Source organism: Callithrix jacchus, chromosome 1 (assembly GCF_049354715.1).
Source record: "Callithrix jacchus isolate 240 chromosome 1, calJac240_pri, whole genome shotgun sequence".
NCBI classification, from domain to species: domain Eukaryota; kingdom Metazoa; phylum Chordata; class Mammalia; order Primates; family Cebidae; genus Callithrix; species Callithrix jacchus.
The window spans coordinates 105,744,904-105,759,494 of NC_133502.1; the positions used below are offsets into that span (position 1 = coordinate 105,744,904).

At 34.3% G+C, this 14,591-nt stretch overlaps 1 protein-coding gene across 7 annotated transcripts in view; it reads right to left on the reverse strand.

The window, feature by feature from the left end:
* LOC100392727 (intermembrane lipid transfer protein VPS13A) overlaps positions 1-14,591 on the reverse strand; it is a 236,138-nt gene that overhangs the window by 202,652 nt on the left and 18,895 nt on the right. For all 7 annotated transcript variants that reach the window (XR_013533346.1, XR_013533347.1, XR_013533364.1 and 4 more), the window contains exons 2-7: positions 11,356-11,399; positions 10,236-10,278; positions 5,979-6,074; positions 5,295-5,396; positions 1,851-1,960; positions 686-745 (exon numbers count right to left, since the gene is read on the reverse strand). Coding sequence is in view for 4 of the 7 variants with exons in the window: in XM_078367818.1 (XP_078223944.1) it covers positions 686-745; positions 1,851-1,960; positions 5,295-5,396; positions 5,979-6,074; positions 10,236-10,278; positions 11,356-11,399 (455 nt within the window). In the remaining 3 variants the exon portion in view is untranslated. The remainder of the gene's footprint in view (positions 1-685; positions 746-1,850; positions 1,961-5,294; positions 5,397-5,978; positions 6,075-10,235; positions 10,279-11,355; positions 11,400-14,591) is intronic.

Below are 14,591 nucleotides of genomic sequence, written 5' to 3' on the forward strand. Positions count from 1 at the left end.
AACTTACAAGTCATGTAAAACGTGTGTAAACTTTTAAAATCTTACATTTTTAATAGATATACTATACAAAAGTTCTAAAACTTAGGTATTAATCTCTGGGGAAGCGGGGTAGAAGTAGGAAATAAAAAAGATTCAAACTTTATCCATAACAGCTTATTCCTATAAAAATATTTAAGACTAAGCAAATAGGCCTTTTTAATAGGCTCTTAACAGCCATCCATTCCAGAGGCAAGCATATGTTTCAAAATTCTCTATGTGGTCTTATAATTTTTTAATTCCTCAATTTCAAAAATTAAACAGGAAAACAGCATGCTACGATAACGGTATTGAAAAAAACTGATGGTTTATGTTTTTCAAGACTTATGAAACTTTCAGATATGAACATTTATTACTTTTACTTTGTACTTACTCGTTACAAATTTGGAAATGGATTTTTTTCAAGTATGCAAAAGGATCCAACATCATAATTACCAATAATAACAGGACCTCATATTTCTGAATTTAATTTTCAACCATTTCGTGAAATGTGAATTTATATACCCTCGATTCCAATCCAACCAAGACCCTTTCCGCACCCATTCTACACAGACACCTATTTCTGATGCTGGAATATACAAATAGCGGTAGATTAATTCACTACATTGCACAATTAAATATGGTTAAAATTCTTTTATAAACAAAATACCTGCATGCTGAGATTTTGAAGGGAAATACCAAATGACAGCGGTCTGTCTCGATTTGTGATCTAAAGAGGAAAAAAAGTAAAATTTACTCAGGTTTTTAGTAGTTGGACAAAATTCACTTTATAGAAAAAGCTGGCCAGGTGCAGTGGCTCCTGCCTGTAATCCCGGCACTTTGGAAGGCCAAGGCAGGAGGACTGCTTGAGCCCTGAAGACCAGCTTGGGGAACATAGTAAGACCCTGCCTCTATAAAAAAAATGTAAGAAAACTAGCCAGGCATGGTGGGGTGCACCTGTAGTCCCAGCTACTGCAAGGTAGGTGGGTGGAGGTGAGGTGGGAGGATCACTTAAGCCAGGGAAGTCAAGGTTGCAGTGAGCCAGGATCAGGCTACTGCACTCCAGCCTGGCAAATGGGTGAGGCAATGGGGAAGGGAAGAGAAAGGAGAAATGAAGAGGAGGAGAAGGAGAAAAGGGGAGAAGAGGGGAGGGGAGGGGAGGGGAAGAGAAAAAGGAAGGGGAGGAGAAAAAGGGAGGGGAGGGGAGGAGAAAAGGGGAGGGGAGGGAAAGAGAGAAAGAGTTAACTTTCTGGAAAGCAACTTATTTCAAATATTCAAAAACATTTTATTACTTTCCAGAAAAACTTTTATTCCTATATTTTTCCTAAAATAAATTAGAATACTAATTATTAATGTATTTATGTTACAGAGAAATTATACGTTTTCCAGTTTACAAAAAAAGTTTATTAGAAAAGACTAACAAAATAGGATTATAAAGCAAATAATTACGTGGTTAAGAGAAAACAAATTACCTATTCAAGATCAAGGAATCATTTAAGACTAATTCCACTAACTCCTAGATCAGTACTCTATCCAGGAGATAACTATATCACACTGTAAAGTATTTTGAAAATACGTAACTACTAAATTCGTAATTACCAAGCCAATTCCTTCATGCTCTAACATCTGAACATTTTCGGAAAGTGTAAAATCAAGCACTCAACACTAAGGACTGCAAATTACAACTATAATTATACAAAAGAAGGATCATGTCATGTTTAGCTCTGTGTATCCTCTTGGCATTTAACAGGTTGGTCATTAAAAGTAGGTGTCAAGAAACAGTAAAATAACTTAATATAAATAGAAAAAAAAATATCACATATTAAAATACTTACATCATCTTCATAACGAATATGGATACTGGAAATTTTCACTTGAAGGTTTTTTATGATCTGTGTAACTAGTTTTTCTGCAAAAGTGTCCTGTTTTTCTGGCAGATGCTGTTCTACAATTACAAATATTCCTTTTTTAAACTTGAATGAAAAATATACTCTACAAATATCCACATATTGAAGTAACATACTTATGTTGCTTTGCTGAAATATACATATATATATTTGTAAACAAACTTTCCAAAAGTCTTTCAAAAGCAACTAAACATTTTTCAAAAACTAGTTTATTGTTCCATGAGACTAAAGTAGACCATGCAGAATTTGCTGGCATTAAATTTTATAATTTCTGTGAAGCTATGCCCGAGTATAAAAGGATACAAAAAAAAAAAAAAGATGTTTAGGTAAGAATTATAACAGACTTAAATTACAAAATCTACTAACAGCAGCAAAGCAGAAATCTCCCTTCAAATTAGTGATACCACCATTAAATTGCCTGGGTATAGATGTGTAAAATAGTTGAATATCCTCCTCCCCTAGTAAATACAAAATAGGAAATAATAAGATCTTCTTCCTCTCTCCTTTCGAACAAGGATGAAAGAAGTTCATCTATTTCATTTTCAGAAAACAGTATTAACTATCTCAAGTTCCATTTATTTGTTAAGAAATAGAAAGATTTAAGAATTGGCACACAACTGTAATCCCAGCACTCTGAGACGCCAAGGTGGGTGGATCATCTGAGGTCAGGAGTTCGAGACCAGCCTGGCCAATATGGAGAAACCCTGTCTCTATTAAAAATATAAAAATAAGAAGGCATGGTAGTGCAAGTCTGCATTCCCAGCTACTCGGGAGGCTGAGGCAGGAGAATTGTTTGAATCTGGGAGGCGGAGGTTGCAGTGAGCCAAGATCACACCACTGCAACAGAGTGAGACTTAGTCTCAAAAATAATAATAATAATAATGATAATACAGAATTGAGGTTCCTAATTTTTTGAAATACGCCTTTGATAACCATAGTTATTATCCTTTTTTCCCTTTAAAAATGCCAATGAAAGCTATATTCTTTTTTATTACTTCCGTTCCTCTTTTCATATCTCTAGTCCTGTATAGAAATTATATATATATATATATATATATAAATCTATCTTTTCCTTCTAATTGCCTACTACTCTCTAATTCAGCTGGCCCAGGAGGCATTAGATAAAGGAAAGTTGGAAGATAATAATCATATGTACCTCAAATATACCAGTTAAATAAATATATATACATAGAAAGAAATTATAGGATTAAGTAGACAACAGAGGATCATATTTTAATCTCTGAATCTCACCACTACCTAATAAAATCCTTTTCTTTTATAAATTCATTTAGTCATTCGATTAAATGTTAAATCTTTCTTTCCCTACCCACTAGCTTCCTCCTCACTTCCTTATGCAGCTCAGATTCCATGATATATTATTTTACCAACACCTTAAATTCCTTTACCCTTTTTTCTCATATTCCTCTGTCAATAAAGCACCAATCCTAAATAAAACCAACTATCTATTTTTTTACATGAAAAGCATACCAATGCCTATGCCTTGTAAGGTAACAAAATGAAACACAAGATGACTTTAAAACAAACAACAATATTAAAAACAAACAAACAAACAAAACAAGTCATAGAACCCTGGAAAGATTCAGAAACTGGAAACCCCACCAAACAAAAAAGAGCAAAGAAGGAACATGGTGGAGAGAGACTAAGATCACACAAGAACTGATTTAAATCTGTATCGTGAGCAGTTAAGTTAGGTCCCCTCCTTCTCCCAGCCCAATATCCAAGTAACATCCCTTTCTCACCCTACTAAGAACACAACAGTATATTCTAGAGAAAATGGCCCTAATGGGATCCAAATTCTGTACATGGAAGATCAGGGAGAGCCCAATACCAAAACAAGGATGTTAAGTAAAAGCCTACATAATAGACAGTCATACCCAAAGCCGCTTTCACTTATTTATATATAATTAAAACATTTATATATACCCATGATAGTATACACAATAAATTCTGATTTAACCAAAAATATGATATACCTGTAAAGAGAGGATGAAAAAACAGGGTCAATCTTCATAGTACATCATAAAAGGATGTGTGTATATATGTATTAGATATACTTTATATATTATATGTCATATATATGCCAATAAAACACAAGATAAGTTTAAAATATGTAATGTTATTATGTTATAAAATGTTATATATAACATACACGTTATGTTATATATCTGTTATATGTTGTATATAACATGTTTATATATATAATATCTAAATAAATCAAGAAACAGAGGGGTGAGCATCATATATAGCAATATGGGAGCGGGCCTGGGTCAGGAACATTTTTCTAATATGGGTCCTATAATACTGCTTAACTTTTAAAGCTATGTGTATGTACTATCTTGATAAAATAAAAATAATGTTAAAACAGAAAAGGCCTAGGAGACTTAGGAAAGAGGACTGGAGATAAGCATAGATGACTACACATCATATAAAGTAACTGTTACAGAGAAAAAAACAGAATTACAAGAGATATTGCCAAGAATTACATGTTAAATCTCTATTAATCTTTGCCAACAAGCAAAATATTTATTAGTGCAGCTTATTTTTTATTACAAGAAAATCAATGCATTTCAGAGACAGTGAAGTCAGTAAACCTTTTTTTTTATTTTAAGACGGTTAGCTATTAAATGAATGACAGAGGAGAAGAAGATAAACAGATGACCAGGTTAGGAAGATAACTTCATGTTTCAAGATAAAGAAGAGGCTACAGTGTATTTACATGCCAAGGTGAAGGACTCACTAGGTGAGAGTATAAAAAGTAGCTGGCAATAAGGATCAGTGAACAGGTGAAAAGCAATTAGATTTCTGCAGGACACCACTTCCAATAATGGAAAAAGCCTAGGAGAAAAAGCCTGTGTTGCAGTAATGAAACATATGGTCTAAGTTGAACTGGAAAATATGTGAAGTCAGAGGGTAAATAAACAGATAGAGGCAAACAGAAATATATCAAGAAACTAAGTATCTCCAAAAGGGTGAAGAACTGATATAAGGAGAATACAAAAGCAAAGGCTAGAAAAGGAAGAAAATACACTTGATAAAATTGTTATCATTAAAAAGTGACTTTACAGAGTACACGCACGTGTGTGTGTGTGTGTGTGTGTGTGTATACTTACATATGAAGTAAACTAAATAATAAAAATAAGCTAGACATATTTTTGCCTTAAGGTTCCAGACAGTAAAATTTCTGTACACAAAACAAAGCACACAAATCGTATTAAAATTCCCCATGCAATGAGATTCTCTCATATTTGTTAAATAATCTCAACATCTCCAGAGAAAAATAAATATTCAATTACGATAAATATTCAGGTCTTTTCCACTTTTCTTATACTACTGTTACTTTGTTTCCTTTACCTTGATCAACTACTTTTTGTTTTGCTTCTTCTATTCTTTTCAGTTCATGTTGCTTTGCTTCCATGAGCTGTTTCTCTTCTTTTAAAGGATCATATTTTATTCCTACAGGAAGATTAAAAATAATCATAATTACCTTAAATTGAAATATAATCATTCCAAAAAAATCCTTAAAGATAATCTTTAACTGGCCAGCCACAGTGGTTGGCCGGGTGCGGTGGTTTACACCTGTAATCTAAGCACTTTGGCAAGCGAGACAGGTGAATCATGAGGTCAGGAGTTCAAGAACAGCCTGGCTAACATGGTGAAACCCCATCTCTACTAAAATTACAAAAAATTAACTGGGTGTAGTGGCGGGCAACTATAATCCCAACTACTCAGGAGGCTGAGGCAAGAGTGATCACTTGAACCCAGGAGGCAGATGTTGCAGTGAGCTGAGATCATGCCACTGCACACCAGCCCGGGTAACAGTGTGAGACTCTGTCTCAAAAGTAAATAAACACACGATAATCATTAATTCAAAGTCTCCAAAAATATAGAGTAAAAACCAATTTAATTTGAATTAACAAATATCAAATTTAAATATTAAAATCTCAAAAAATTACCCAAAAAGTATTCTTTAATATAAAGATTTTTCCATCCATAAAAAACAGTAACTTAAATTATAATTTTTTAAATTTAACTTACTAGAAGAAGGCACTATGAGTAAATAAATTTCTTCCAATACAGCTTCAACAGGTAGAGTATAAAGGTTTTTCCATGGTATTGTAAGTTTAAGATTACCTACATTTTTTTGGGAAAAAAAAAGGACAAAAAATATTATTCATTCAACCTACATCTATGATTAGTCTATTTTCTGTCAAGCATTAGAAGAGATAACGAAGTGGCCTTTTTGTCCTTAAGAACTTCGTCACTTTACTTACTGAAAGCTGTTTTCAGCCAACAACAACAAGTCGTTGCTGTAATGATTTGAAATTACTGCATTTGTAACAGTATTGTGGGAAAACCTAGTAGATTATATTCTAAATATTTACAAGTTTCTATTTATAGTTCTCTGTACCATAAACAAACCAATATTCTTCTTCCTTTAACCAATAATCCTTAATCTCGTAACTTTGAATTTCCCCACTTCTGACTCTAAACCTCCATATGTATTTTTTTTAATACCTCAAGACGGTAAATTAGGCCAGTTGTGGTGGCTCATACCAGTCATCCTAGCACTCTAAGAAGATAAGGCAGGTAGGTCACTTGAACCCAGGAGTTCAAGACCAGCATGGGCAACTTGGGAAATAAAAACTACAAAAAATTAGCCAGGCATGACGTCATGTGCCTGTGGTCCCAACTACTTGGAAGGCTGAGGTGGGAGGATCTTGAGCCCAGGAAGTTGGGGCTACAGTAAACCATGACCATATCACGGCACTCCAGCCTGGGTGATATAGTGAGACCTGCACCTCCCCACCAAGAAGAAGAAATTATATACTTTAAATAAGTGTGTGTATGTATATTTTTCATTATGTGTACCTATGTTACATACATATGTATATATGTACAGGAATTGATATACATACACATGGTAATAATCGTACCATAAACTATATATATTAAAAAAATTACACCTGTAGTAATAATAAAACATCTTGGGTAATATTTGAAAATTATGCAAACTAATGAAAACACCCTCAATCAAATAGCAAAGTTTTTTTTTTGTTTGTTTTGTTTTGTTTTTTACGCATAAGGGTTCTTGAACTACAAAAACATTACGTATGGGGTTTCTTATACTACTCACTCTAGTTTTGTATATTGAAAATGTTTTAATAATAGAGTTTTAAAATATTTTAAAATTGTTTAAATGGTATGAGTTTCTAGATTTATAAACAGTAGTCATAATTGTATAAGGAACAAATTATTAAATACACTATGTTGCTAAAACTGGTTAGTAATTGGGAATTTTTTTTAAATCTACTTAGATCCATCTCATATTTTATAAACTCCATGTTTAGAAAACTTCAAACTGAAAAAAAGATTTCATCACACAATATCACTTCAGAGAAAAATGAACTATCTAATTTCTCTTTTACATTTTTGGAGAGATACGGTCTCACTATGTTGCCCAGGCTGGTCTCAAACTCCTGGCCTCAAGCAATCCACTTGCCTCTGCCTCCCAAAGTACCGGGATTACAGGTGTCAGCTACCCTTCCCAGCCTCTACACCATCTGATTTCTAAAAGGGGAATAACTTTCTAAGTTTTTAAATCAGAGAACATGGTGATCATTTCGAATTTCTGTAGAGACCAAAAATATAACCAAAATAAAATAAACAGATCAGGAAAAAACTGCAACAAATTTGACACAATTTATTTATAAATGTACCAACAGATTGCTTAAAATATATACAGTAAGACTCCAAAAAAAAAAGCAAATGACAGAAGGACAAAGAGCAATGACAAAACTGTATAAATAATAAACACATATTAACAGTGTGCCATTTTCACCACCAAATCTTTTTAAAAAAAAAAAAAACAAACTTGACCAGGAGCAGTGGCTCACATCTGTAACCCAGAACTTTTGGAGGCTGTGGTAGCAGGATCACTTGAGTTCAGGAGTTCGAGACCAGCCTGGGCAACATGGTAAAACCCTGTCTCTACAAAAAATACAAAAATTAGCCTGGCATGGTGGTGTACACCTGTAGTCCCAGTTACTTGGCAGGCTGAGGTGGGAGGATTACTTGAACCAGGAAGGCATTGGTTGTAGTGAGCCGAGATCACACCACTACACTCCAGCCTAGGTGACAGAGAGAGTGTGTCTCAAAAAATAAACAAACAAATCTTTTTTTCCTTCCCTTATAAAACGTAGACTCCTTGTAGAAAATTTGGCAAATTCCAAAAAATACACAGATGTAATTCCAAAAACCTTCCATAAAAGACAATTTCTTTTACAATATGTACATGTGTATTTATACTTGATATGCATGTAATTCTGAATTCTAAATGAGGAAAACTTTGAAAGATCAATACACAATAATAGCAAGGGGACAATACATTCATATAAAACTGACTGTACTACTGTACCATTCATTTGGAAACATGTACTTCTTTAACACAACAAACTGTGACCCTACTATGAATGCCAGGTGATGTGCTAAAGTGGAGAGGATACATTAACAATTAAACCCACTTCTCAAGAAACTCAAGTATCTACTAGAAGGGGGGAAAAATAGTGATTTTTTTTTTAGAAGACAGATGCTATGATAGAGGTATACAACACCTTAAATAATTCTCGAAATTATCTTAGGTTTAGTTCAGTGTACTTTCTACTATCTTATATTATCACTGAAAATTATCTTATTATCATTTTTAAACAAGATTACGCAAGAAAAAAGAAGGCAGGCAGATTCTAAAGAAAACAGGTCTATCTACTTTCCTGATATATTTTTTGACTGTTCTTGAATTGAGGTAAAATTTTCATACTGAAATACAACAATCATCACTGTAAAATTCAATGACCTTTGGTAAAAGTTTAAAAGTCACATTAAAATATGTATTGTAGGCTGGGCACGGTGGCTTACTCCTGTAATCCCAGCACTTTGGGAAGCCGAGGCAAGTGGATCACGAGGTCAAGAGATCGAGACCATCCTGGTCAACATGGTGAAACCCCGACTCTACTAAAAATACAAAAAATTAGCTGGGCATGGTGGCGCGTGCCTGTAATCCCAGCTACTCAGGAGGCTGAGGCAGGAGAATTGCCTGAACCCAGGAGGCAGAGGTTGCAGTGAGCCGAGATCGCGCCATTGCACTCCAGCCTGGGTAACAAGGGTGAAACTCCGTCTCAAAAAAAAAGAAAAAAAAAAATATATATATATGTACTGTAATATTCTTGTACCAATTGAAAAATGTAATTATTCTACAATATCCAAATATGCATTCACTGGATTATTATGGTACAGAATAAAAGAGATCAAATCAACTCAGATTACGAGAAATCCTTTATACACACTAATGAAATAAAACATAAAATTGTAAAAATAGCATAATTAAAATATTAGGGAGATTAAAAATGGGTGACAGTCTCCCCCTCTAACTCATGCTAAAATGTCTTTAAAAGATGGGGTTGTGGAGATTAGAATTTTATATTCTCAGTAACATATGATAATAAAACTTTCTATGGTACACTGTCTAACGCCAACCGTAACTACACACAATTATGAAGGCCTTTATCGTGTAATTAATGTAAGCTTTCAGAATACCTTGATCCCCAAGTGACGCCAGTATAGCTTCAATAGCAATGTATAAATCCTACTACAAAAACTACATAACAAAAACATCTCAAAGTCCCAACTTAAGACACTATCATCTTGCACAAAATTTAAACCAGTAAAACTCTAACACAAGAAACATGACACACAACTTTTTATTTAACATGTTAAAACTTCAAATTCCAATCATTTCCTGCTCAACCAGTATATTTAAGATATAAACAGTAAACACTGGTAAAATCATACCAAACAACAAAAAGCACAGTATTTTCTGAAAACATACAGAAACTTGCAGAGCAGAAATTCGTTTTTAAGTTGGTCCCTAGTCACAGGGCCTGGATGATCCAGAACCTATTCTTTATTCAGTGTATGCAGCATTAATCAGAATACAGCAGTGGTAACCAGTCAGAAACCTAAGAAACTGAAACAGTTAAGATCCTTTGGCTCTCAATTAACTCGATTTACCACCTAATGAGATATATAAATTATTAGGTTATTAAATACTGGGCAACAGATATATGAATCGAAAAATATTTTTAAGCTACACGGTGAAGCTCTACTGAGACAAAAACACATGATCATTTTTAATGGATGCTCAGAAACATGAAAAATATCACATAATAGAAATATTAGGAAAATTACTCTGGTTGCATGTCCAAGAAGGAGGATATTGCAATAATAAATGTGGCTTACCTATATGACCAACTTTAACTTTAAATGGTACATCCAGTTGACTCTACAAAAAAAAATTTTATATATATATAAAACATTAGTAGATAGAGAGTTTAACAACACAAATGAATACTTTTTACTTCCAAAAGTTATTTCAAGGGATTTTTAAATAAATGTATACATTTTCCTTACATCAACATTTACTTAAATGTATAAACATATAATTGCAATATTATTATCAAATCCATAAAATTCAGAAAAGCTGCTCTTTTTATAACAATTGGGGATAAAGGTCTATAGTAAAAATGACCACAAAACCTACTCATATCAAATCATTACCAATTTTATATTATTTTAAGAAAAAGAAGTGGCCATTACAATGTCAGTTTGTGCTTTTAGGGACATTAAAACTCTATTTTGCAAAATAGGCATTTTTAAAAAAATACTTTCAAAAACATTCTCCCTAATCAAAGAACAGCCTTTTAAATAAATGGTGCTAGGAAAACTAGATAACCACTTGCAAAAACATGAAACTGAACCCTTATCATATACCATATTCAAAAACTCAAATGGATCAAAGATCTAAACCTAAGAGCTAAAACTATAAAACCCTTAGAAGGAAACATAAGGGAAAATCTTCATGATATTAGATTTGGTAATGACTTCTTGGATATGACAATAAAAGCACAAGCAATTAAAAAATAAATGAGCTCTCCCTATCAAATTAAAAACTTCAGCTACTCAGGAGGCTAAAGGGGAAAAATGGCTTGAGCCTCGAAGCTGAAGACTGCAGTAAGCTATGATCACACACTGCACTCCAGCCTGGGTGACAGAGCATGAGGCTGTCTTTTAAAAAAAAAAAAAAATTCAGAAAACAAGTTAAAAAATCAAAATAAAAACATCTGTATTTTTTGTATGTTTGGTTTTGTTTTGTTTTGAGACAGTCTCACTCTGTTGCCCAGGCTGGAGTGCAGTAGCAAGATCTCTGCTCACTACAACCTCCATCTCCCAGGTATTTTGCAAAACTTATTTACAAAAAATGTTCTCAAATTTAAATAATTGAAGGTGGCAAACTGAATCAGGAAGAAGTATACATAATTAAATGCAATAACTTCACAAATTTTTCATAGTCTAAACCTACCAGGGCGTTTTCTTTAATTTGAAGATTCTTGAGGGCCACAGCTCCTAAAAGAGATTTTTAAAAAATTGAAACAATCAAATATTTTTCATTTTAAAAAGTTACTACGTATGTTTCATTCCTGATACTCAGGAAAAATATATAAATAATGTATATAACAGATAATATAATATACCTATGATCTTATTATCACACCTTCATTCTTACACGTAGTCTAAGATTGTATGCCTCACCAAATCTTCACTTATTGTAACTTTTGACCACTGCAATTGTAGCTCAATGTTAATATGTACAAACATTTTAATCAGAATTATACAAACAATATGAATCTAACAATGTAGCATGACACAAGATCAATATGCAAAAAGTAAACTACATTTAAATATACTTGCAATAAACCATTGGAGAAAAAATTATGTAATGGAAAATCAGTGAGCCCCAAGATATTTAAATAAAAACTTCCCAAATTCAAATTAAAAAAAGAAAAGAAAATGAGAAAAATAATAAAACAGAATGTACAAGAACTATAGGACAACTGTAAAAGCTGTAACATACAGGTAATGGCACAACAAAAGTTTAAAATACTCTAAATTAGGATGTTACAAGTAATCCCCATTGTAACCACAAAAAAAAAAAAATCTTTAGAATATACACAAAAGCCACCCAGGAATGATGGCAGGCACCTGTAGTCTCAGCCTACTTGGGGAGGCTGAGGTGGGAGGATCACACGAGCCTAGAAGTCCAGCCTGGGCAACACAGCAAGACCTCATTGCTATGTTGAGGTTAATATCAATTATGTTATTAATTAAACCCAAAAGGAATCAAAGTTGCTACAAAAAATTAAACAAAAAGAAAGGCGGTAAAAAGTAAAACAGAAAAGAAGCGCTGTTAGACATATAGAAAGTAATTAGCAAAATTGCAATACAAAGTCCTTCCCTATCTGTAGCAACTTCAAATATAATGGCTTAACTCCCCATTAAAAAGATAGATTGGCAGAAGGGATTAAAATAAACAGGATCCCGGCAGGGCACAGTGGTTCACACCGGTAATCCCAGCACTGTGGGAGGCCAGGGTGGGTGGATCACCTGAGGTCAGGAGTTTGAGGCTAGCCTGACCAAAATGGTGAAACTCCATCTCTACTAAAAGTACAAAATTAGCTAGGCATGGTGGCACATGCCTGTAATCCTAGCTACTTGGAAGACTGAGGCAGGAGAATCGCTTGAACCCAGGAGACAGAGGTTGCAGTGAGACGACATCACACCTTTGCACTCCAGCCTAGGCAATAGAGTGGTACTCCCTCTCAAAACAAGTAAATAAATAAACAATAAAATTAACAGGATCCAAGAGTACATGATCTACAAGAGAATCACTTTGGCTCTAACGACACACATACGTTAAAAGCAAAATGAAAGAAAAGAAGGAAGGAAGGAAGGAGGGAGGGAAGGAGGGAGGGAGGAAGGGAGGGAGGGAGGGAGGAAGGAAGGAGGGAGGGAGGGAGGGAGGGAGGAAGGGAGAGAGGGAGGCAGGGAGGGAGGGAGGGAGGCAGGGAGGGAGGGAGGAAGGGAGAGAGGGAGGCAGGGAGGGAGGGAGGGAGGCAGGGAGGGAGGGAGGGAGGGAGGGAGGGAGGGAGGGAGGAAGGAAGGAAGGAAGGAAGGAAGGAAGGAAGGAAGGAAGGAAGGAAGGAAGGAAGGAAGGAAAACCCATGCAAAAATAACCAAAACAGAGACACCTATATAATCTGGGCATCACTAATCCAAAACTCCAAATTTGAAATGATCCAAAATCTGAAACTTTTTGAGTGCTGACATGATACCACAAGTGGATGACATAGTTGAAGATGATGATGTTACCAATGCAGAAAAAGTGTCTATAGACCACACGGTGAAAATGTGTGATGGACTTATTAAAGCACTGGAGCAGCATATATTCATAACAGAACAAGAACAAGAAATCGTGACAGTTTATAAAATCAAACAGAGACTTCTCAAACAAAAAACACTGTCAGTGAGCAGATGGTTCTGGAGGAAACATTTTAAAAAGCCATCTAGAAAAATGCCTCCTCATCCCTTAAGGATCCAATTTCTGGCCCCTCAACAGCTTCTAATGTTTCTTTTCACCTAAAAAAAAAAATTAAGTACATTCTAAAGTGACCTTTTAATCTAAAAACAGCATTGTAGGTGGAAACTGAAAGCCTGCCACTGTTTGTTGTTGCTGCTGTGTAACAGTGGATAGACATTCCTGGTGATGCTACTGTGCTGCTTACTCACATTGAACACACTGTATTTTCACCGTATTAATAGTACCTCATATTTCTTACTGTTAAGAACTAATGTGTAAATAATTGTAAGAAAATAATGCTTATCAGTAACATATAAGTTCAGAGTCAGGAATAATGATGATGTCAAACAACCACAGATTGCCCCATGGGTGGCTGAGATAGTGACACATTTCCTTTCTGATGATTGAATGCCATCAGAGCTTTGTTTTATGCAGAAAATTATTTAAAATATTGTATAAAATTGTCTTTGGGCTATGTGTACAAGGTATATTTGAAACACAAATGAATTTTGTGTTAGACTTGGGTCTCATCTCCAAGATCTCATTTTGATATGCATGCATTCTAAAATCTGAAAAAAAAAAAATTCAAAATCCAAAACACTTCTGATTCCAAGCATTTCAGATAAAGCATACTCAACCTATACCAATATTAGACGTATAAACTTTATATCAAAATCTGTTACAAAACAATAAAGGGCATTATATAATCATAAATCTGACACTTCACTAAAAAGATGTAACAATTATAAACATGTCTACACCAAACATCAAACCACCAAAACTTATGAAGCAAACAATGACAGAATTCAGGAGAGAAATAGATAGGACTACACTAATAGAAGGCTTCAATACCCAACTTGCACTAATGGAGAAAACGAACACACAGAAATTTAATAAGGAAATATAGGCCTTAATTAACATATTGATCAGTTGGATCAACTGGACCAAGAGACACACACAGAACACTCCACCCAACAACAGCAGAATACACATTTTTCTCAAGTGCACATGGGACATTCTCCAGGATATATGTGAGATCACGAAACAAGTGTCAAAATTTTTGTAAAGAGAAAAGAAAACATACAATGGTCAACAGATATGAGAAAATGCTCAACATCACTAATTATCAGGTAAATAAAAATCAAAACCACAAGATAGTACCTCAACCTATTAGAATGGCT